The following is a 21,560-nucleotide window of genomic DNA, read 5'->3' on the forward strand; positions in this document are numbered from 1 at the left end:
ATGCTGCCACCGCCACTGCCCCGCTTGTCCCGCCCTCTGTACCCGTCAGTCAAGCTCCGCGTCTCGTGACTCCGCCCCAGGCCTCACGCCCCGCCCCTTGCTCTTCAGCGGTCTAGCTCCCTGAAGGGTATTGGGCACCCCGGACTCGCGCCCCGCCCCTGTCCCGTTTTCCACGCCCACTTCAGCTTTGACACGCCCCGGGCCTCAGTCCCCGCCCCCTGCCCACTCTCCTAGTTGGCTCTACCCTAGGTCGCTGTGCAAGTCTGTATGTAGCTTCTGGACATGAGGCGTGTAGTGAAGACCGCCGCGTTGGTTGCGGGAGCTACAGGTGAATACCGGGCACCATCAGGGGCTCCGGGTGCGGGGCACACTGGACGGGAGGCCGCGGGTGGCCAAGGCCTGGGTCTGAAGTGTTGGGCTCCTGGAGCTGAGTTCTCTTAGCACGGGAGTTCCTTATTGTCCTCTGTGCTCAGGGGTTGCCCTTGGCAAACGTGGACCAGACAGGTGATCTGCCTAGGAACACAGCAAGGCAGGACTTGCAGTAAAGCTGGAGGGGACTTGAGTTATTTATTATACGTGTGCTCTTAGAGATAGGAGAAAAGAGCGAAGTGGCAAGTCCTGAAAGTCTGACTCCAAGCCTGTTTTACACACGTACCACACTAAATGTTTTCATCTGACATGAGCAGGAAAGGAACAAGCGGAAGGCTTTGTAAGTTCCTTGATTTCTTTCGACCTCCATCTCTTTTATCGATAAGCAGAATCTTGGGTGACAGATGTCCAACTTTCCCGCCTGTCTCACTTTCTCCTCCATTTTCTTCTTCCTCCTGGAAGAAAATATAAGGCAGTATCGTTCCAGAGTTACTCCGCTACATTTGCATACTTAAAAGGTGTTCAGGAGAATGAACTGGAAGGCCTGGAGAGTTCTGTCTGCTCATCTATGGAAACTAGTCAACTTTCCAAGTCTGCTCTCAGACTGAATTTGGGGTTTGTGGAACCCTCTAGCCTTTCCAGTCAATCACAAAATTCCTCATCTGCCCTAACAAACAAGTCCCCAAGGCAAAGTCATGAGCCACAAGCAAAAAATAAATAAATACACCTTAGTACTGTGTATGTACATTTATTTGTAAGAGAATATTGTAGCAAAAGCCAGAGCACAAAAGTGAAAATGATTTTCTGATTAACAGTTAATGCTGGAGTTTTGCTAATACTATACTCCCTGTTGTATATATATACCAGATCAAATATAAGCCACCTCCTTAGCTCACTCATCATATGTTGGGTTTTTGAGTTTTTTGTTTTGTAAATATCTACTAAAGCAGAATCACACATTTTCTCTTAGCAAGAAAGCTCTCTCTTAGAAATTAGGCATTGCTCACCAGACATACTAACGATATTAAAGACTGAGAATCTGGTCTGACACTGGAGCTGAGACGCTGGAGTGGTTTCCTAGTGTGGAAAGCCTGGGTTCAGCCTTCGTTCCCACATAAACCAGCATGGTGGCGCACACCTGTAATCTCAGCACTTGGGAAATACTCGTGGCTTCATCCTCCGGCACACACCGAGCTTCAGGGCAACCCAACATTCATAAAACTGTATCAAACTAAAATGCAGTTGTATTTTGCAATTGAGAAAAAAGGGGTTTCAAAAGACTCTGGGATAATTTCATGGAGCAGCACTTGTCAAGTTATGTAAGGGCATAGGTTTGATTCCCAGCATGGAAGGAAAAGGAGTAGAACACATCAGTTTCTCAACATCAACTCTGATGTCTGACAAACCTGGGCTCAAGGCTTTGCCATTTAAAGTGATGTTGAAGAGAAGAACCTAATCTCCATAGGCCTAATTCCAGATTTCTGAAAATGGAGGCCCTAATATCCAACCTACAGAGTCGCAGTAAAGATTAAATAGCTCAGGTATTCAGTGTGCCTATATCATTAGCTCTATTTTATGGCCGTGCAGACTAAAAGGCAAGGCCATGCTACCCTCCCGCCTCAGAGCTTGTGCTTTCCCAACCTAGTCCCAAACTACATTTTACGTTTGTGATTTCCCAAGAGTCGGAATACAAGTATCTTTTGAAAAGTTAGCTCGAGGCCCAGTCAGTTAAGTGCCTACAGGTGTGATGACCTGAGTGCTGTCCCCGGCACACGTGTAAAAGAAGTTAGCCCTGATTGCACACATCAATCTGAGTTGTGGCCTGGGAAGGACACAGGCAGATCTCCAGAGCCCACTTACCAACCAGTCTAGCCAGTCACCATGGGATTCATTTAGAGACTTGTCTCAGAAGCAGACATAAAAGAATTATGTAGAGGATACCTAATTTCATCTTCTGGCCTTTGTGAACATGTACACAGGCACACACACACATGCACACACACACACATACTTGGCTTAATGTGGTAATTCATGATATATACATATATCAGAACATCACATTGTAAGTTTTCAGTGGATATGATTTATACTCATCAATCATACCTCAATAAAACTGGGGGAGGAGTCATACTATTTTAAACTTTTTATTTCCAGTTACTTGGCCTACAAGATTTTATCCACAGCCTCTTATTACAGAATCATACCTCTTCCTCCATTAGATTAAATTCACAGAACTATTGAAAAATGTGCAGCATTTATTAGATTCATCATGTTGTACATGTGCCACCTTGGTCATGTTGTAAATGTTTTCATAACCCAAACAGAAGACCACGTGTATTAAACAGTCTTTCTCCATCTCAGTTATATTTCTATTGCTATGAAGACATCACAACCAAGGCAACTTATAGAAGAAAGAATTTATTGGGGCCTTTAGTTCCAGAGAGTGAGTCCATGACCGTTATGATAAGGAAGCAATGGCAGCAGGCAGGGAGGCAGGCATAGTGCTGGAGCAATAGTAGCTTGGAGCTTACATCCTTATCAGCAAGTGGGGAGCAGAGAAGGAGACACTAAGAAACCTCAAAGCCCACCCCCACTGGCATAACTCCAACAAGACCACACCTCCTAACCATCCCCACACAATTCCATCAACTGGGGAACAAGCATTCAAATATATGGGCCTATGGGAGCCACTCTCATCCAGGCCACGCCAATCCCCAGTCTCCCTTCCTTCGAGCCTTTAGTAATCCTGTTCTGTCTGTCTCTGTGCTGTGAACTATTCTAGATGCTTGATATAAATTGGACCATACTCTTATCATTTAGCATGATGTTCTTCCTTGTTAGAGTGTCAGTAAGGTTGAGTGATAGAGCATGGTTTGTCTGTGGGAATATGGCTACTGTGCACATTACAGTATCCATTCTGTGTGAATTTTGCTCTGCAGGTTTGTTTGCTTGTTTGTTTTGAGTACTCCAGAGTAGATATTGGGTGCTGTGATAATTCTGTGTTTAATTTTTGATTTGAGGAATTGCTGAACCATTGTGTGACAGCCACACCATTTTACCTTTTGTTCAACATTGTGCAAGGTTTTCTATTTCTTTTTTTCCCCTTGCTTTCTTGTTGGGTGGGAAGTGCATCTCACTGTGCATTCTGCTTGCCTACCCTGACAACCACCTACTGGAGTGTCTGATGTGTCTGTGGACTAGTTTTGTATTCTATCCTTTTTGTTTGCCTGCCTGCCTGCCTGTCTGTCTGTCTATCTGTTTGAGGCAAGGCCTGGCTATGTTGTTCTGGCAGGCCTGGGACTGCTCTGTAGATTGGGCTGGCTGTGAACTCCTGAGTGTTGGGATTGAAGGTGTGCTTCCCCCATGCCATCCCTGGCCCTTCATTTTTTTTTTTTAAAGATTTATTTATTTATTATATGTAAGTACACTGTAGCTGTCTTCAGACACTCCAGAAGTGTGAGTCAGATCTTGTTACAGATGGTTATGAGCCATCATGTGGTTGCTGGGATTTGAACTCCGGACCTTCGGAAGAGCAGTCGGGTGCTCTTACCCACTGAGCCATCTCACCAGCCCGGCCCTTCATTTTTAAGTAAATTCTGTCACTGAGTTTTCACTGGTATCACAGTCACCTTTTACACCATTCCTAAAATATGTGTTTTAAGGACCAAAGAAAGCCACTAAAAAGGCATTTTTTTTCCTCAAGTCAGTTTTCTCATTTCTAAAGAATCCAGTTACCACTTATTTCTAGGGAGAAGATGGTGTCAAAGGCTTAGAAACTACAACATAAAGATACTGTTTGTATCTTTAAAGAAAGTTTGTTTCTGTAAAATCAAAAGAATAAGCTGTTTTATTGAACCAAATGGTGGATAACTAGCTACAGAGAAAGCTCCAATAACTGCTGCTTGGGCTTTTGTTTTTGTGCTGGAGTGTATGTTGTCCTTAGAGCAGAATGTATGGGTTATTAACATTTGCTTTCTCTTGGACATTTCTGTATGTTCCTATTAGCAGTAGGACATCAGAGATAGGACCTGGACTCATTTTCTGACCTTTCCCTATAATTTCTTACTGCACACACTATCTGGAAAGCTTACTGACACTATCCATCTATATTGTTTTAAGACTACTGTATTGAACCCATTGCAAACTAGCACCTTCAGGAGAAATGCATAGAAGGGGAGGGGAAGGAGTTCGACTAAAGATGTTGCTCCCTTGTGTGCACTGTTCTCCTCTTCAGGGTCCTGGAAACCTGACTAGGGTGATGCAGGAATAAAGAAAGGACAGACACACATACAGAAAAGCTAGGATGGAGTAGGCTGTGCTCACTCTGGTGGAGGGCAGCAACACAACCTGGAAACTCAGCATGTGTTTTGTGTGCAGCAAGAAAGGGGTAGGTTAGCTATTCTAGGTGGAGGTCTCTGCGAGGGATCAGAGTCAGGTTGCAGTCATCTGGGAGGAGGCAGCTGCTGTTGCTAGATTTGGTGCACATTGGTTAGTTGTTCCTAAACACACTCCTACTTGGACCAGAGGAAGGCTTAGTCATTCCCATGGGTTACCATTGGGGTCCTTAACATGGCTGTGCTCATGTCAACAAGACACATTCACTTGACCTCATCCTGTCCACCACACATTTGTAATACTGTGTGCTCTCTTGAAGTAGGTTTATGGAAAATGATCATGCAATTCATTGGCAAGCCATCAATGTATGTCCTTAGCTGACTCAATTCCCTGAGTAAGTGTCCCAACTGGTGAGGTGTTGAGAAGGAGAACTAGGGATGAAAAAATACAGAAGACAGGGATCCGGGGCCAGGAGGCCTTGCACAAGCTGATCACTTATGCCAAGGAAGTTTATGAAGAAGTACAAAATATTATGTAGGGTGAGAATGGGCCATGGAGAGCAGAAAGCTCACCAAACAACAGTGACTAAGAGAACACAGCTGCCTTAAGACTGATAATCACGGGTCTTCCGGGGAGAAATTCAGCCTCCAGGAACTGAAACATTGACTCCACAGAGGATCTGGTCCCAGCCCCAGACCTTGTCAATTCTGCCCCTGGACAAGGACATAGAACTAATATCCCTTTGTCCTTCTGTCAAGGTCTTTGTGAAGGCCATGGGTTGGTGTGACTCCCAACACTCTGCAGTAAGAATTTGGGAATTCACTGTGTGCCTCCTCTAAGTGTCTAACATTGAGTTATGGTTTTGGCACCACCTGTATACTCTTCACACTAAACCAGAACATTAAATATTTAGTGGATGGTCCTACTATGTTTCGAAAACAGAGATAGAATAGAAAACATTATGGCATTTCACCTTGTAAAGATTGGATATTCTCTTTGTGGAGATTGAGTTTCAATTGTACGTTTCTATTTGTGTATCTTGGGTATTTATACATTTAGATTCCATGATAATACAGAGAATACATAGCATTGGAGTACATTAACCTGTTGGTGATGAACACTTTTGGATGTTCTGGTAATTTGTCATGCAAACCAAGATGTAGTAGAAGAACTTCTTAAGCTAAATTAAGTGGTATATATTTACAATATAATAGTTACAGCATATGTGTGTAGTTTTCATTCTGTAGAGCCTGGCTCTTAAAGCCTACTGTTTAGGACGAAGCAGAGAAACAGGGGAACCACCCTCCCCCCTACCACCTCAATCATCTTCTTCAGTTGCTGAATGTCTTAACTAAGTCTCAATTGCTGTGACAAACATCACAACCCAAAGTCACTTGAGGAGAAAATGGCTTATTTTATCTTACCCTTCAGGTAAAAGTTCATCACGAGGAAACTCAAGGCAGGAGCCCAAGGCAGGAACTGAAGAGGAGGCCATGAAGGAGTGCTACTTATGGGCTTGCCTCTCATGGCTTGCTCAGCCTGCTTTCTTATTACACCTGAACCACTAGCTGAGGAAAGGCAAAACCCACAGTAGGCTGGACTCACCCACCTCAGTCACTAATTAAGAAGATGCACCGCAGGTTTCCCCAAAAGCCCATCTGGTGGGAGCATCTTCTCAATTAAGGTTTCCACTTCCCAAATAACTACCATATGTCAGGTTGTCATAAAACTATCCAGCACACCAAAGAGGGCTTCTTCACTGCCCGAAGTAGTTCTGCTTCTATTCTGTCACAATTATAAAAGAAATAATGTATTAAAAAAAAAAAACCAAAAAACCTCTGACTCAGAAGAAATCCCAACATGTTATATACACCTTGATCTTGTTTGCCACCAAAAAGTTAGATTTTTTTTTAGCTGTATTAAATAAAATATACACCAAAAATATGGCATAGGTATGCCTTTTGTGAATTCATTCCCTGGTGTGAAACAAACAAACAAACAAACAAACAAAAATGTGTACTGATTGGGAAGAAAATTGCCTGTTCTTCTCATTGAGTGTGTGTCGCTCACTATCACATTCAGATTTATGTAAAATGCAAACACCACTAAGTGTTCCTAATATACAATTACCTCACTAAGTGTTAGACTAAATATAGATTACTATGAAAATTGGTGTTCTTTGTTCAGAGTGAAAGTGAAGCTCAGAATTGGATTTTTAAAAATGTGTTTTATGACTTTTAATTACGTGGATGTGTGTGGCTCTGTGTACTTCAGTACCCAGGTGCCCTTGGAAGTCAGAAGCGTCGGATACCCCTGGAGCTGAAGTTACAGGTAGTTATTAACTGCTCACCATGGGTGCTGGGAACTGAACTCCGGTCCTCTACAAGAGCGGTGAGTGCTCTTTAACCTCTGAATTATCTCTAGCCCCAAGAATGAGATTGTAATTCTAGACAAATAGCTCCCTCCGCCCCCCACTGCCGTTTAAACCTAAAGCCTAATGCTTCATAGGTAGCCACTCTACCTACCATTCGGTCCTCTGAATATTCTCAGTCCTCTTTATTTTTAATTTGGAGATAGTCTCACTAATCTGCCCAGGCTGGCCTTGAACTCATTCTGCAGCTTACTTAGGCTTTGAGCTTCCACCCCTCCTGCCTATGCCCCCAGAGCTGGGTGGCACGCAGCTTTTTAATTCTTCCCAGAGAAGGGTGAGTAGTTTTCACACAAGTTTTTCAATTAACATCAAATAACTAAAAAGCATAGATAACATAAAGATTGAGTTTTACAGGTCTTTTGTTTAGTTTTTTAAACTTAAATTTAGAAGGACGTTCATTCTCAAAAGAGAGATATCAGTTGCTGTTTCATTTTCCAGGGCTTTTCTCCAGAGTCCAAACTCCAGTTGCAATAGGGAGACGTTTTTCCACACCACAGTCCCAGTATCAAGCGTCCGGTCCTGTGTGGAAGCTGGGTCGGCTCAATCATGTGGCCGTAGCAGTGCCAGATTTGGAAAAGGCCTCGTCATTTTACAGGGATGTTCTTGGGGCCCAGGTGAGTGAGGTGGTCCCTCTTCCGGAGCACGGAGTATCTGTGGTTTTTGTCAACCTGGGAAATACCAAGATGGAACTGCTTCATCCGCTGGGGAGTGATAGTCCAATCGCAGGCTTTCTGCAGAAGAACAAGGCTGGAGGAATGCATCACGTCTGCATCGAGGTAGCCTGTCATCTCAATGTCTGCTCTTTGCAATCTCTCACTCACACGTGCTTTTTGTGCTCTTCAAGATTACATGTGACCAGAATCTTTTATTACGTTTTAAAAGGAACAGGACTATTCATATTCTCTCTCTCTCTCTCCTCCCCCCTCCCTCCCCCTCTCCCTCTCCCTCTTCCGTTCCCCCTTTCTGTCTGCCTGTCTCTCTCTCTCTCTCTCTCTCTCTCTCTCTCTCTCTCTCTCTCTCTCTCCCCCCCCCTCCCTCCCCCTCTCCCTCTCCCTCTTCCGTTCCCCCTTTCTGTCTGTCTGTCTGCCTGTCTGTCTGTCTGTCTCTCTCTCTCTCTCACACACACACACACACTCTTTCCTTTTAGGAAACTATAACAATAATGGATGAATTTTGAGGACAGCTACATCCAGTAGACTTAAAACAGGCCACCAAAGTGGCTGTATGGGTTAAATGTGGCCTCTCTTGTAATAGGAATGTAAGTGCTTTTCACTGTCACTATGAGGCAATTAGGCACATGAAGAAAGTTTATAAAATAAGAATTTCATCAACTTGCCAAGGTTTTAGTTACAGTGCCAGGGATTGAACTGAGGGCCTCATATAGGCTAAGCATGTGCTAGACGCTGGTCTACACCCCAGCCAAAGTGTTCTTATCATTCTGTTCTATCCTTAAAACCCCGAATGACTTACTGCTTAGTATAAAACCAAATCATTTTTAATTGCTGATTTTTCTTTTAAATGACCCCACTCCCAGCACCATGCCATGCATGTGGAAGTCAGAGGGCAGATATCATGAGTCTGTTCTCTGCTTCCATCATATGTGTTCTGGGGATCAAACTCAGGTCATCAGGACTGGCGGCCAGCATGTCAACTCACTGCACCATCTCTTGGGGCCCCAGATTGTAATGTCTCCTAAGCTGCATTTTGCTAACAGTGTCTGAGAAAACATGAAGAAATGTTTGACAGGAGCATTCTCATTAGAGAACATTTATCTGTAGATGGTCGTGTTTGCATAGCTGACTGTTAGACTACCAGCAACGCCACTTAGGCTTTAGTTTAAACTAATTCCATAGGACAATCCATTGGCTAGGCATAATCAGAAAATTAACAGAAAAGCCTTAGTCCTAATGCATAAGAGAGTGGAGTTGACTAGAATGAAGTCAAGGATATATTCATACATGAGTGTCTATGTTCTGCCAAGTACCTGGAATTCAGCAAAGTGTATATCCTGTCCCCAGTGAAGAGGGGCTACGGGAACAGTCAAGAGGACTGTACTGTGATATGGGAATTAAGATGTGTATCTTCTCAGCAATAGATGTGAGGTAGAAGGTGGTTGCTCAGGTCAAGGAGCTGGGCAGTATCACAGGGCATTGGCTAGAAGGACTGTGAAGGAATTTCCCAGCGTGAAGGAGGCAAGAACTGCTACAGTAGAGGGATTAGCATGGGGAAGGGCTGAGAGCCATCCGAACAGCTAGCAAACGCATGACATTCCCTTTGGCAGATATAAAGTACTTGATGCACATTGTTTTCTGTCATTCTCATTGTTACTCTATTAGGATGCCACTGACCCATGTGATGGGTGCAAAAGCCAAGACTTGGTTGACGTGCCCACAGTGACATTAGATGTACATGGCAGGGCTCAGGTTCAAACCCAGATATGTTCTATTTCCGGAGTGTGGTCTTAGCCACGAGGCGAGTTGTTTTCATTGTATGATCAGACCTTGTAATTTGACCATAAGACCAGGGACTACCCAGGCCTGATGCCTACCATATCTTTCATTCTTGGGAGGTTACTTTGGCTTCACGGTTTGCAGTGGTTTGTGGGAGCCCCCCAGGATGAAAAAAGCTGGACCATCTGCCTTTGAGTCTACTCCCCTTTCTCCTACACTGTGGTCTACGTTCCACATCAAGAGCGCTCATGCCATCAAAGGAGGCCAGCTGTGAGTCAGAAGTTCAACTGAGCAGAGAAGAGTGGAACTCTAGTAAAGTGGCAGCCAGTTCAAAAGTGGGGATCAGAAGAGGGAAACAGAAATGTTATGAGCGTAAAATGAAGGTAGGTGACAGGTGACAGCGTGGAAAGTGATCAGTCACTACTACAGTAGGATACTCGTCAGACCTGAAGTTGCCACACACAAAAGGGGCTTGATTACATGGGTTTTATTTTCCGGTCCCAAATGAATAAACTCATGGTTTATCAGACTGCCTCAGGCATTGCTGTACAGCAGCCAACTGGAAGGGTTATCGGAGAGAGGATAAAGGCACATGCCTATGCGGTCACTCAGGCACTTATCTGTCACTTCAACTCATATCCCGCTGACCTGAACTTAATTAGGTGGTGCGTTTGACCACAAGAGAGGCTAGGATAAGTAGTCAGTGTCTAGGCAGCTCTGTGTGCTGCTGAAATAAGACAGGTTTCTAGAACTAAAGGGAAGAAAGACAGAACACCCATCCAGGCCAGACTTGACTACCAATCTCTGCAACACTTGGCAATCTTACTGATTTATTTTTTAGCATTTATTTTATGTGTTTGGATGTTTTGCCTGCATGTGTGTTTGTGCACCACATGCATGCATGCATGCATGCAATGCCTGTGGAGGCCAGAAAGGGGCATAAGATCCCTTGTAAGTGGGGTTATAGATAGTTGTGAACGACATGTGAGTGCTGAGAACTGAACTCCGGGCCTCTGGAAGAGCAGCAAGTGTTCTTACCCGCTGAGCCATCTCCAGCCCCAACTTGGCAGTTTTAAAAAAGAGGGATTGCAAAGAGAGCCTACCCTTCTTTCCCAATAGATAGATACTGCGAGATGAAGACATTGGAGGATTGTCACTTCTCTCAGAGCTGTGGCATTTTCAGATAAGAGTGGCACAAGGTAGAGGAGGCTTGGTTCCTCAGAGAAGGCAGAGAAAAAAAAATTCTTGCCTTTCCTTGAACAGAAAACGTATTTACAAGTGTAAGTATTGAGATTTCACTCAGTGATTTACAGAACTACAGCCAGTCTAGTCTGGCTGAAGACCCTGGGCCTTGAACTGTCTTCTAAAGTATAAAAAATGTGATAAAGTCAGTTCAAAGAAAGCCTCCTCTGCGGTCAGCGGTCCAGTTGGAGTGAAGTGGAGTCGGCAGTATGTCAGGAGCATGTGTCAGGGAGCTGGAGCTCTGCTGCACAGTTCCTGCTCGAAGCTTCTCGTGTGACCCGTGTGCTGTTCCAGATGCCTCCTCGCTCCTGTGACTGGCAGTGAGAGCACTCTTACAGCTTGGAGCTCAGCTGGACTTCTTTAAGCTAAGCATAGTCCTGAGGAGTGCTGGATTTCTTTCTTTCAAGTGTATGTGTGTATCCCCACAGAACCAGGGATGACTGGGTGGCCCCTTCTGATGGAGCCTTCTGCCATTGTCTGTTGGCAATAGGTAGGTTTAAAGCAGGCCTTTTGTTTGTTTGTTTGTTTGTTTGTTTGAGAGCAAGCCCTAGATCCTGGCTTTTATTTTCTTAAACTGTGTATAGGTGTTTTGCCTGCATGTGTATATACCTGGTACCCAAAGAGGACAGAAGAGGGCATAGAGGGCACTGGATCTCCTGGAACTTTGATTACAGGTGATTGGGAGCTGCCAGGTAGGTGCTGGGAACGGAACTTCAGGGAGAGTAGCCAAGTCATCTTGCTGGCTCCTAGATCTCGACTCTTCATGGTAAGAGCCTTGCTTTCAAAGAGCTATAGCCATGAATGTGTTCTGAGGAAAGGGATAATGTGACATTTTTCAAAGCTCTAAAATGATTTGAATTTCAGAATACCAGAAAAGAGGAAGTTGAGACCAGCAGTATTCACATACGCAAGATGCAACAGCATAGATGTCTAGCCCTTGTGAACATAAGATTCAAGAGTGTTGAAACTTGACAAAGTAGAAGGTTCATAAGCACCATATCACAAAATGTTGTTCCTCAGCTTTCTCTAGCATTTTGGTCATATACAACTCATATGTATGTCTTTTTTGTTACATGACTTTTCTGGGGAGACCAGAAAGAAATTTCTGTCTGGATTCAACGGTATCAACAGCCCAAAGACTAACTCATCCAACTCCACCTTGATGAGTAGAGTGGCTTTAATTGGGGTTCACTTACCAGGTGGTGGATGGCAAAGGAGAATTGCAAAATTGCAAGCACGCTGTCTACCAAAGCCTTATTTATATGGCTCTCATTCTATAGCAGAACTGATGCCATAGACTTAGAGCACCACCTAGTATGAAAGCAGCAGAAGTGACTGTGGGCTTAGATAACAAGGCACAAGCAAACGCAGAGCCAGCAGAGTCATACTTACGTGCAGTCTGTTCTTGCTCTTACTGAGGATTCTGTTGGCCTCAGAAAACATTGTCCCATGAAAGATGCCTTTGTTTTTCTGTAGTCTGGAACATAGACAACTTAATGCAGCTAGCTGCACAATGGAATCACTCTGGGTGGGATTTGGAGAACTGCTCTTCTGTAGGTGTTCCTAGTTCTTCTCTAGTGTTCTATGTCTTTTGCCATTTCTTTCATCATACCATCCTTTCTTTTGTCCTCATAAGCTCACTCATTGGAGAATTTTGGCCTCCTTCTGTCTAGTATCAGATATGTTCTTTCTCACTGGGACCACATTTGAAACGTCTGATAGTGTAGTGTCTGAAGTGGACACACTTTATGGCTCTGGAAGTGTGTGGAATCAGCATCTGTTGATTGTAACATGCCCAGTTTCTGGTGCTATGTGACACAGCTTGAACAGATGAGACGTATGGTGCATACGTAAAGCACAGTAGCCTCTGCAGTTTGAGGGAGAGTAGTGAGAAACTCTGTGTGTGTGCTCACACATACACATGCACGTGCACTTGGGGAATGGTTTTGGCTACCATGGAGGTTCAGGTTCAGTCATATGTAGAGTACATCATTGCAGGAGGACAGGGAGATTAGCATAGGGAACAAGAGATCAAGTGTCATGAGGTGTTTGACCTCATGTGAGTTGGCATGCACCTGAATGTGTGTCAGCCATGGGGGTAGATTCATTGGGCAGGTATTGGGAAGAAACAAACTGGAGTGGAGGGTCTATACACTGGGACTTTTGGGGTGTTATTGGGACCCAGGCAAGATGAGCAGACTGTGGTTTAAGGTGTCGTTGTGTATTAATAGAGAGAGAGGCTTCCATGCAGGGGAGATGTGTGGTATGATGAGTGTGTGCTGAGGTGTGGTATGATGAGCGTGTGCTGAGGTGTGGTATGATGAGTGTGTGCTGAGGTGTGGTATGATGAGCGTGTGCTGAGGTGTGGTATGATGAGCGTGTGCTGAGGTGTGGTATGATGAGCGTGTGCTGAGGTGTGGTATGATGAGTGTGTGCTGAGGTATAGTATGATAAGTGTGTGCTGAGGTGTGGTATGATGAGTGTGTGCTGAGGTGACAGGAGGAGGAGCGTAGCCATGAACACGCTGGAGCAGTGTGGTGCAGACATTGCTGGGGAGGGGTGGCAGAGACTGGTGGCCTCAAGGGGGTTGGTTGACCAGGCGAGTGGCAGTAATGGGAACCAGGTGTTTATTCGGGAAGAATATTAGGTTTGATTTAAAGGTTATCATACTTTTGTAGGTTGGTGAGAAAAAGTATGTAAGAAAACTATTATTTTTGTTCAATAGGTAAACACTTTAAAACACACAGCACTAGGGCTGGAGAGATGGCTCAGCAGTTCAGAGCACTGACTGCTCTGCCAGAGGTCCTGCGTTCCATTCCCAGCAACCACACGGTGGCTCACAACCATCTGTAATGAGATCTGGTGCACTCTTCTAGTGTGTGTCTGAAGACAGTTGCAGTATACTCATATAAGTAAAAATAAATAAATCTTTAAAAAAAAAAACACACACACAGCCCTAGTCATACTTTTTACGTTGGCATGGTCACATACTAGGAAGGCTCTTTTCCTGTTACTGTTTTTGTGTTTTACAGGCCTTTTTTCATTGAGCCATATATGCCTTATGAAAGCTACGTGACTTTAAAGTAGAAAGGGTACTGAGATAATGTGTTACCTTCATCCTGAGGAATGTGCCTCAACCAAGAAGAGAGAAAGCCTACTTTCAAAAATTCTAGGGACCTAGAAAGATAGCTTAGTACACTTGGCACACAAGCTTGAGGACATGAACTTGACCCCCAGCTCCTTGTAAAGCCAGTGAGATGGCACTTGTCTACACTCCCAACACCGGGAAGGCAGAGACAGAGGTGTCCCTGGGATTCACTGGCCAGCTAGCCTCACCTTATCTGTGAACTCCAGGTCCCATGAGAAACCCTGTCTCAAAAAAAGGGAGAGAGTGATTGAAGAAGACATTGACCTCTGACCTGCATACAGTCACACAAATAATAACATCAGGCTAGTCCAGTGGTGCGACACACCTGTTTTCCCATCCACACTAGTGGCTAAAGCAGGAGCATCGCTTAACCCTGCACGCTCAAGGCTAGTGTGTGCAACATAGTGAAAGTCTGTTTTCTTTTTGGCAATAGCCTTCCTCAGGAAATCCTCCTGCAGTAGGATTGTGCGACAGTAGGATTGTGCGACAGTAGGATTGTGCGACGGTCTCCTGGATGTGGAAATTTCATGGGACGGAAACATTTACAGAGAATGCTGCAAAGCAGACAAACAGGCAGACAGTTTGGAGAGGTTTCACTTCATACTAACATTGTTTTATTAATGTATTTTACTACAAAGAGGGATGAAAGGGCAGCATGTCATCATCCCCATCAGGAGCATAACCCCACAAACCTACCGTCCTCCCATGAGGCGCCACCTCCGAAAGGTTCCACTGCTTCCTAATAGAGCTGTGTGCTGGAGATCAGGCTTCTGGGAGATACTCAAGAGCAAAACCGTAGCACCTGGTGTCAACAATAGGCCTGAAGAGGGATTTGCTGTCATCTGGGGGAGCCAGCACTTAAGAAATGCTGTACATAGCCTTTTCCAGGCTTTACGGCAAATAAGGAAGCTCGGGAAACGAGTGTCATCAGAAGCAGTCCTAAGGATACAGAGGAAGCCTCTGCAGAGACAGCGCTTAAAAGATTTATTATTCTAGGGGCCTGTGGAGGCCAGAAGGGGACACTGGATCTCATGGAACTGGATTTATAGGTGGTGCCGTGCCACCCAGCACGGGTGCTGGGAACCGAACTCTGGGAACAGAGCTCGGGTGTTCCAGGAAAGCAGTTTGCACTTCAACTCCTGAGCAATCAATCCTGGCCTACTCAGAATAATGTTATGTTTACGCAATTCACTTAGATGTAGCCTTTAGGGTAGAATTGAAGCATAAATATTTAATCTAGACTTCTCACGTAGCTTTAATAGATTTAAATCAGGTGGAAGACTAAATTCATTTATTATTGATAGCAATTAGCAACATATTTTCATGTAAAATGAAGTCTCTTTGTTGAATCAATCAAACTATCATGAACTATTAAAAGTGGCACACTGTTATTTGTTCATAAATTTTGCTTGTTTATCAAACTGAGACTTCTGTACCTTAAGGGTACAAGGTAAAACTTGCCAACCAGCCAAGAAAATATCACCGCCGTTTTAATTTTTTTACGTTTATTTATTTTACTTTATGCTTGCTGGCATGTTTCTATGTGCACAACTTGCTTGCCTGGTACCACGGAGGTCAGAAGAGGGCATTAGATTCGCCTGGAACTGGAGTTACAGGTGGTCATGAACCACCACTTGGGTGCCAGGAACTGAAACCAGGTTCTGTGCTAGAACAGGTGATCTAACCACTGAGCCTTCTCTCCAACCCCACACTGTCACTTTTAAATGGGACCATTGAGCACTTAAGGTGATGAAAACTTACCTGAGTATTCTGAATCCTAATTATGATAATCCAAACATTTGAAAGCGTTGATAACTGTCATTCTTAACTCAATGTAAGATGGGAAAATCAACCTCGACTCCAGACGCACATTGACAGACTCAGTTGTGGGTAAGAAGTTAAAGTGGGACTCGGACAGCCTAGGCTTACACTAATACCACTCGGGACTCCAGGGAGCTATCAGACAGATCTGCAAGTGCTTTTGGATAGCAAAGACACTGTTAAAAATGCATTACTATTGACCATGTTGTTTTTATTACTTAGGGGGCTAGAATTCATTTCCCACAGCAAGTTTGTTTGTTGTTGTTTTGTTTACATTTCTTATACAACTATTACAAGTACTTTCAATTAGAAAATAAAAAGGGTTATTTTATTCTTTTATTGGAGTCCAGGAGTCACCCCCCAAACCACCGGAACACAGATCTCAGTCAGACAGGGATGGTTTATTGAACACATACCTAAAGACAGATAGACCAGGGCAACACCTCAAAGCTGTGCTCTGGACATTTCTCAGGGCCAGCTTATAAAGGCTAAGACCACAAAAGCCACAGCGAGCTCATATGCAAGTGCTGAAAGTGCTGCCTGGTGGTTGGCCCTGACTCGAGCCGTTTTAGACAGAAAAGTTCATATTGACCTTTAATATGATGGGTCCTATGTGAAGCTTATAGTTGTGGGATTTCTTAAGATTAGCAAACCTCATAACATACAGAACAGAACAGAGTATGGTCAGCATGACCCTGTTCTGAATTAAGTTATTTTCCTGCATCAATGACTGGCAGGCATATTACAGCAACAATATGAAATAGCTGGCAGGTATGGAACAAAATGGCTACAGCTATGCTAGGGGACAGGCCTCAACACTTTGTAACTGTCAAACAAAAATTCATAGTATTCTTAAAGAATTGTACATTTGGAACCGGAGCAGTGGTTCTCAACCTGTAGACATAACTCCTACAGGGGTGTCGGTGGAAAATATATTTACACCACAATTCATAAAAGTAGTAAAATTACAGTTATGAAGTACCAACGACAATAATTGTAATGTTGGGGGTTACTACAAAATGAGAAATTCCATTAAAAGGTTGTAACGTTAGGAAGGTTGAGAGATGCTTCAGTGGTTAATAGTATTTGTTGCTCTGACAGAAGACTTGAGTTTGGTTGTCAAAAACATTTACAACCTCCTATCACCCTAGCTCCAGAAGACCTGATGCCTCCAGCCTGCAGGCACCTACACTCACATGCACGTACCACACTCAGACGCATAATTGCAAGCAATTAATATTAAAAAGAATTAAAAATTTCACAGCAACACCAATAGAAGTACGGATATACCACAAGATCTTTAAAATGAAAATGAGTTGATGAAAGAATTGGAAATAGATGCTGGCTTAATATTAAGATCTTTTAAAAGTAACTTGTTACATTTTAGAAGTGTTTGCTAGTGTGCTGGCTATGTTCTTGTCAACTAGTGTCACCTGAGAAGACGAAACCGCAACTGAGGAAACGCCTCCTTAAGATCAACCTGAAGGCAAATCCCTGGGAGGGATTTCTTAGTTACTGATTGATGTGTGAGGCCCTGGCCCATTGTGAGTGGTGTTCCATCTAGGCAGGTAGTCCCAAGGTGTATAAGAAAATGACCCAAGCCCTCCAGAGCAAGAGTCCCAAGCAGTGGGTGAGGTGTTAGGATGATAAATAAGAAGGCAAGCACAAAGCTGGGATGAGGAAATCGTGTGTAAATGGCCAAGGTCAGCAGAAAGCCGAACCAGACACTATTCCCTTTGTCCTCCCATCAGAGCCTCTAGAAAGACTTGGATTGGTCTCAACAAGAAAACAAGCCAAGAGGAGCAAGACAGTAAGCAGCGTCCCTGCCCTGACTTCCCTCAGTGATAGAGTGTGATCTATGAGCTGTAAGATGAAATAAACCCTTTTCTCCCCAAGTAGTTTTTGGCCATGATATTTTATCTCAACATAAGAGAGCTAATTAAAGCATTTAGTTTAGGATTACATCCTGAATTATGGGCAATTAAATAATACACTAGGAAACAGCATCTAAACTGTGAATATTTGTGCTTAGCTAGAATGGTCTATAAATTTTTGCCGTAGTTTGAATAGAAGTTATCAAAAGGCATTAAACTTAAATTATAAAATTTTAGCATGGGAAGTAAGAAAATGATGAACCCCTAAATTCTTGCCGCTCAGATCTAACAGTTCTTAAGATCTTGTCACATCTTGTTTCTTTGTTAAACCATCTCGAAGTAATTTCCTCTATGTCATTTTGCCCTTACCTATCAAACAGCACTCATTAGATGACATTATGCCAGTCAGAATTGAAAGTAGCTCTCTGAAATGAGCATCTATACACAGTCTATAAGTCAAACTAGAAAACTAAGTTATAGATTCCGTTTTACAGTTGACTTCCTCTAACCAGTATTTAACAAGATCCAGTCTTTACAAGTGTGATTGATTTCTTCACATTATTTGTGTTAAAGAACTTCCTTATGTTAGTGTGATATATCTGTTAGACTTAATGAACCAAGGTTCAGCCACTATTAGTAAAGTCTAGATTTTGTTTGGTCTTTCATACTTTTATCCAGTGCCTTTTTTGCTTTTGTTTTTGTTTTTTTCAAAACAGGGTTTCTCTGTGTAGCCTTGGCTGTCCTGGAACTCATTCTGAAGACCAGGCTGGCCTCGAACTCACAGAGACCCATCTGCCTCTGCCTCTGCCTCTGCCTCCTGAGTACTAGGATTAAAGGTGTACCTTTTGTTTTTGTTGTTTCAGAATTTCATATTAGATTTAGCTGTCATGTCCTTAGGCTCCTCTTGCCCATGACAATTTCTCAGACTTTGCTCATTTGCGGTGGTCTTGACACATAGGAGAGCTTTCTAGTTGCTTTTAAACTGTCATTGAAAGGTGCCTGGTGTTTCTCCTGGTTGAACTGAGATTGTTGATTTGGAAAGATGAATGCCATTCTCATTGTCTCACATCAATAAATATGACACAGTCAACAAGACACTGTTAATGTCACTGTTGACATTAACCTTGCCCATCTACCTGAGAAGTCAGTCCATTTTACCACTGTAAAGTGACCATTCCTTCCCCCGCCACCCCCCACCATACTCTCTCTTTGGAAAGCAGCCATCATGCAAAGTGCATCAACCTGAATTTATGGCTATAGCTTCAACTCTAGGGAGCTGTTTGGATGTAGTAGGTTGACATAGCACACAATTTTTAAAAAATGCTTTCTGTTACCTGAGGTGGGAGAGGTGGCTTGGCAGTTACGAGGACTTGTTGCTGTGCTGGGAGACTGGTTCTATTCCACATCTCAGCTCACATCTGTTTCTGGGTGTGCCTGTTGCTGTTGTGTTATTGGTTCCAAGCTGACTAATAAATATATCCATCTGTCTTAGTTAGGGTTTGACTGCTGTGAACAGACACCATGACCAAGGCGACTCTTATAAGGACAACATGTAATTGGGTCTGACTTACAGGATCAGAGGTTCAGTCCATTGTCATCAAAGCAAGAGCATGGCCATGTCCAGGCAGGCATGGTACAGGAGTTGCTGAAAGTTCTACATTTTGATCTGAAGGCTGCCAGAAGACTGGCTTCCACATGGTTAGGAGGAGGGTCTCATTGCCCATCCCCACAATGACGCACACTTCCTCCAACAAGGCCACACCTACTCCAATGAGGCCACACTTCCTAATAGTGCCTCTCCCTGGGCCAAGCATATTCAAACCACCATGCTGTAAGTAAACACTGTAGAAGACATGAGTTGCCACTCAAAATCAAGACCAATAGGTTCTTAGCAGTTTGCACATAACAGGTACTCAGCAAATATGCTTTCCTGATCCCACCCCACCTCCCACTGAACTCCTACCTGGTTATGACCTTTGTGATTAAAACTATAAATGAAAACCCTACAAAGCTGCTATCAAAATGCTGCTCTCCATCACAAGACCCCAAACTTGTACACTGTCTCCTTCAAAGGCATAACCTTGAGACCATCCTCTAAGTCTGGCTAAAGAAAGGCTCACTATCTCCAAACAGCACCAACCTGGGGAGCAAGTGTTTACTAGTGAACCTTTGGAGAACTTAAGATCCACACATAACAACCTCCTTTTTTTTTTTCATTATAGATGAGAAACACACCTCCCTATGAAAAAGTTTGTTCAATATTAAAAGAAATCGATAAAGTATAATATACACAATGTAGGTTACAAAAAGAAACATCCACCAATATAAAACTTCTTTGGTGTTGCAGTTTTCATATTTTTTCTACTGAAAAACTTAGGCTTATTTTTGTTTGTTTGTTTTTGTTTTGTTTGTTTGTTTATTGGTGCTGAGGATGGACTCTGGGCAGTGCTTCATAACTGAGCTACCCTACCCCAGCACATGTGATGGTTTAAGAATAGTCCTGTCCAAAGGCAGAGGAAACAGATGGCACAAGCTCCAACCATACAGTAGCATTCGGTATTTGATGATCTCAGATGCACCCATATTTTTCTCCTTTTCCCAGGTGGACAACATCAGTGCAGCTGTGATGGATCTGAAGAAAAAGAAGATCCGTAGTCTGAGTGATGAGGCCAAAATAGGAGCACATGGGAAACCTGTGATTTTCCTCCATCCCAAAGACTGTGGTGGGGTCCTTGTAGAACTGGAGCAAGCATGATTTATAATTATGAGAAACTTAATTAATTGACCCGAGCAACCCTTATCAATATTATCAGATGTATTGTACTACTACTTCCACTACTTTAAAACTTTAATGGCAGAAAGATTAAAATATATCCATGTGTATATACATACATATATTTTTTATTTGAATTTGGATGAAATCTTAATTACCAAATACTTGACATTGTTAAAATCATATTCATAGGCACTTCATCTAACCTCTCCACTCAGACAGATCTCCCATATCCTTCTCCAGGATCTAGTCCAGTGAGGCTCCCTGTTCTTCTCCATTCATACCTTCTCCCCAACCTACCAGATCCAGCCCAGGTCCCACATTGAGTTTCTCAGCTTAGTCAGGCCTCCTCTGCCTGCCCTGCAGCTGATCTGTAGGCTTTTGCTTTTACAGTCCTACCTATCTTCTAACAGGCCCCTCCCACACCACATCCAACCGTTGTATCCAGCCATATCTATCTCCACACCCCGAGCTTGGATGAGTAGGGACATCCTATACATCACCCCAGTCCTGGTGGTCGACCTGATTTGTTATACCCAACCCACTTCCAGTAATTACAAATCCTCCCTACCCCCCTCAACACCCTCTCAACTGCCCCATCCTGATCTGTCCATACCAGATATACAAGTAACCAAAGAAACCCACATGTCCAAATCCCATAGAAGAAATACCAACAGTATGAAAGATCCAGCTTTAAAGATAAACACTGCCTTAGAGTAAAAGAATAGACAAACTCCAATTAAATGGCACCAGGAAGCAAAAAGGCATTGTTACCTGAATATATGACATGATAGACTTCAAACTAAAACTGATCAGAAGAGGCATTTCATTCTAATCAAGGGAACAGTTATCCAAGAAGATATTACTATCTTAAACATTATATGCACCAAACCCAGGGGTACCCAATAGCTTTTTTTTTTTTTTAAAGCGCTATTAGATTTAAGGACTCAAAGTCACATCAATCCATGAATAGGTGATTTCAGGATGCCACTTTCTCAAGTAGACAAGTGATCTGGACAAAAATAAACAGAGAAACATTTAGAACTAATTGACACCATTCTTCAAATGCACTTCACATATATGTACAGGGTACCTCACCCAAACATCAAAGAATGCA

General features: G+C 43.4%; 1 protein-coding gene across 2 annotated transcripts; it reads left to right on the top strand.

The window, feature by feature from the left end:
- The first annotated feature begins 101 nt into the window (after window positions 1-101).
- Window positions 102-20,557, top strand: Mcee (methylmalonyl-CoA epimerase). 2 transcript variants are annotated; one of them, XM_021215540.2, is made up of 3 exons: window positions 102-328; window positions 7,574-7,911; window positions 20,273-20,557. In XM_021215540.2, exons 1-3 carry the CDS (start codon window positions 283-285, stop codon window positions 20,423-20,425), a joined length of 537 nt encoding a protein of 178 aa, XP_021071199.1. In that variant the 5' UTR covers window positions 102-282; the 3' UTR covers window positions 20,426-20,557. The 2 variants fall into 2 exon arrangements, with proteins under 2 accessions (XP_021071199.1, XP_029397888.1); XM_029542028.1 differs by having other exon boundaries at window positions 7,574-7,749; window positions 20,273-20,553.
- Window positions 20,558-21,560: the final 1,003 nt, after the last annotated feature.

The sequence above is a fragment of the Mus pahari genome, chromosome 1 (genome assembly GCF_900095145.1).
Source record: "Mus pahari chromosome 1, PAHARI_EIJ_v1.1, whole genome shotgun sequence".
In the NCBI taxonomy this organism is placed as follows: Eukaryota; Metazoa; Chordata; class Mammalia; order Rodentia; family Muridae; genus Mus; species Mus pahari.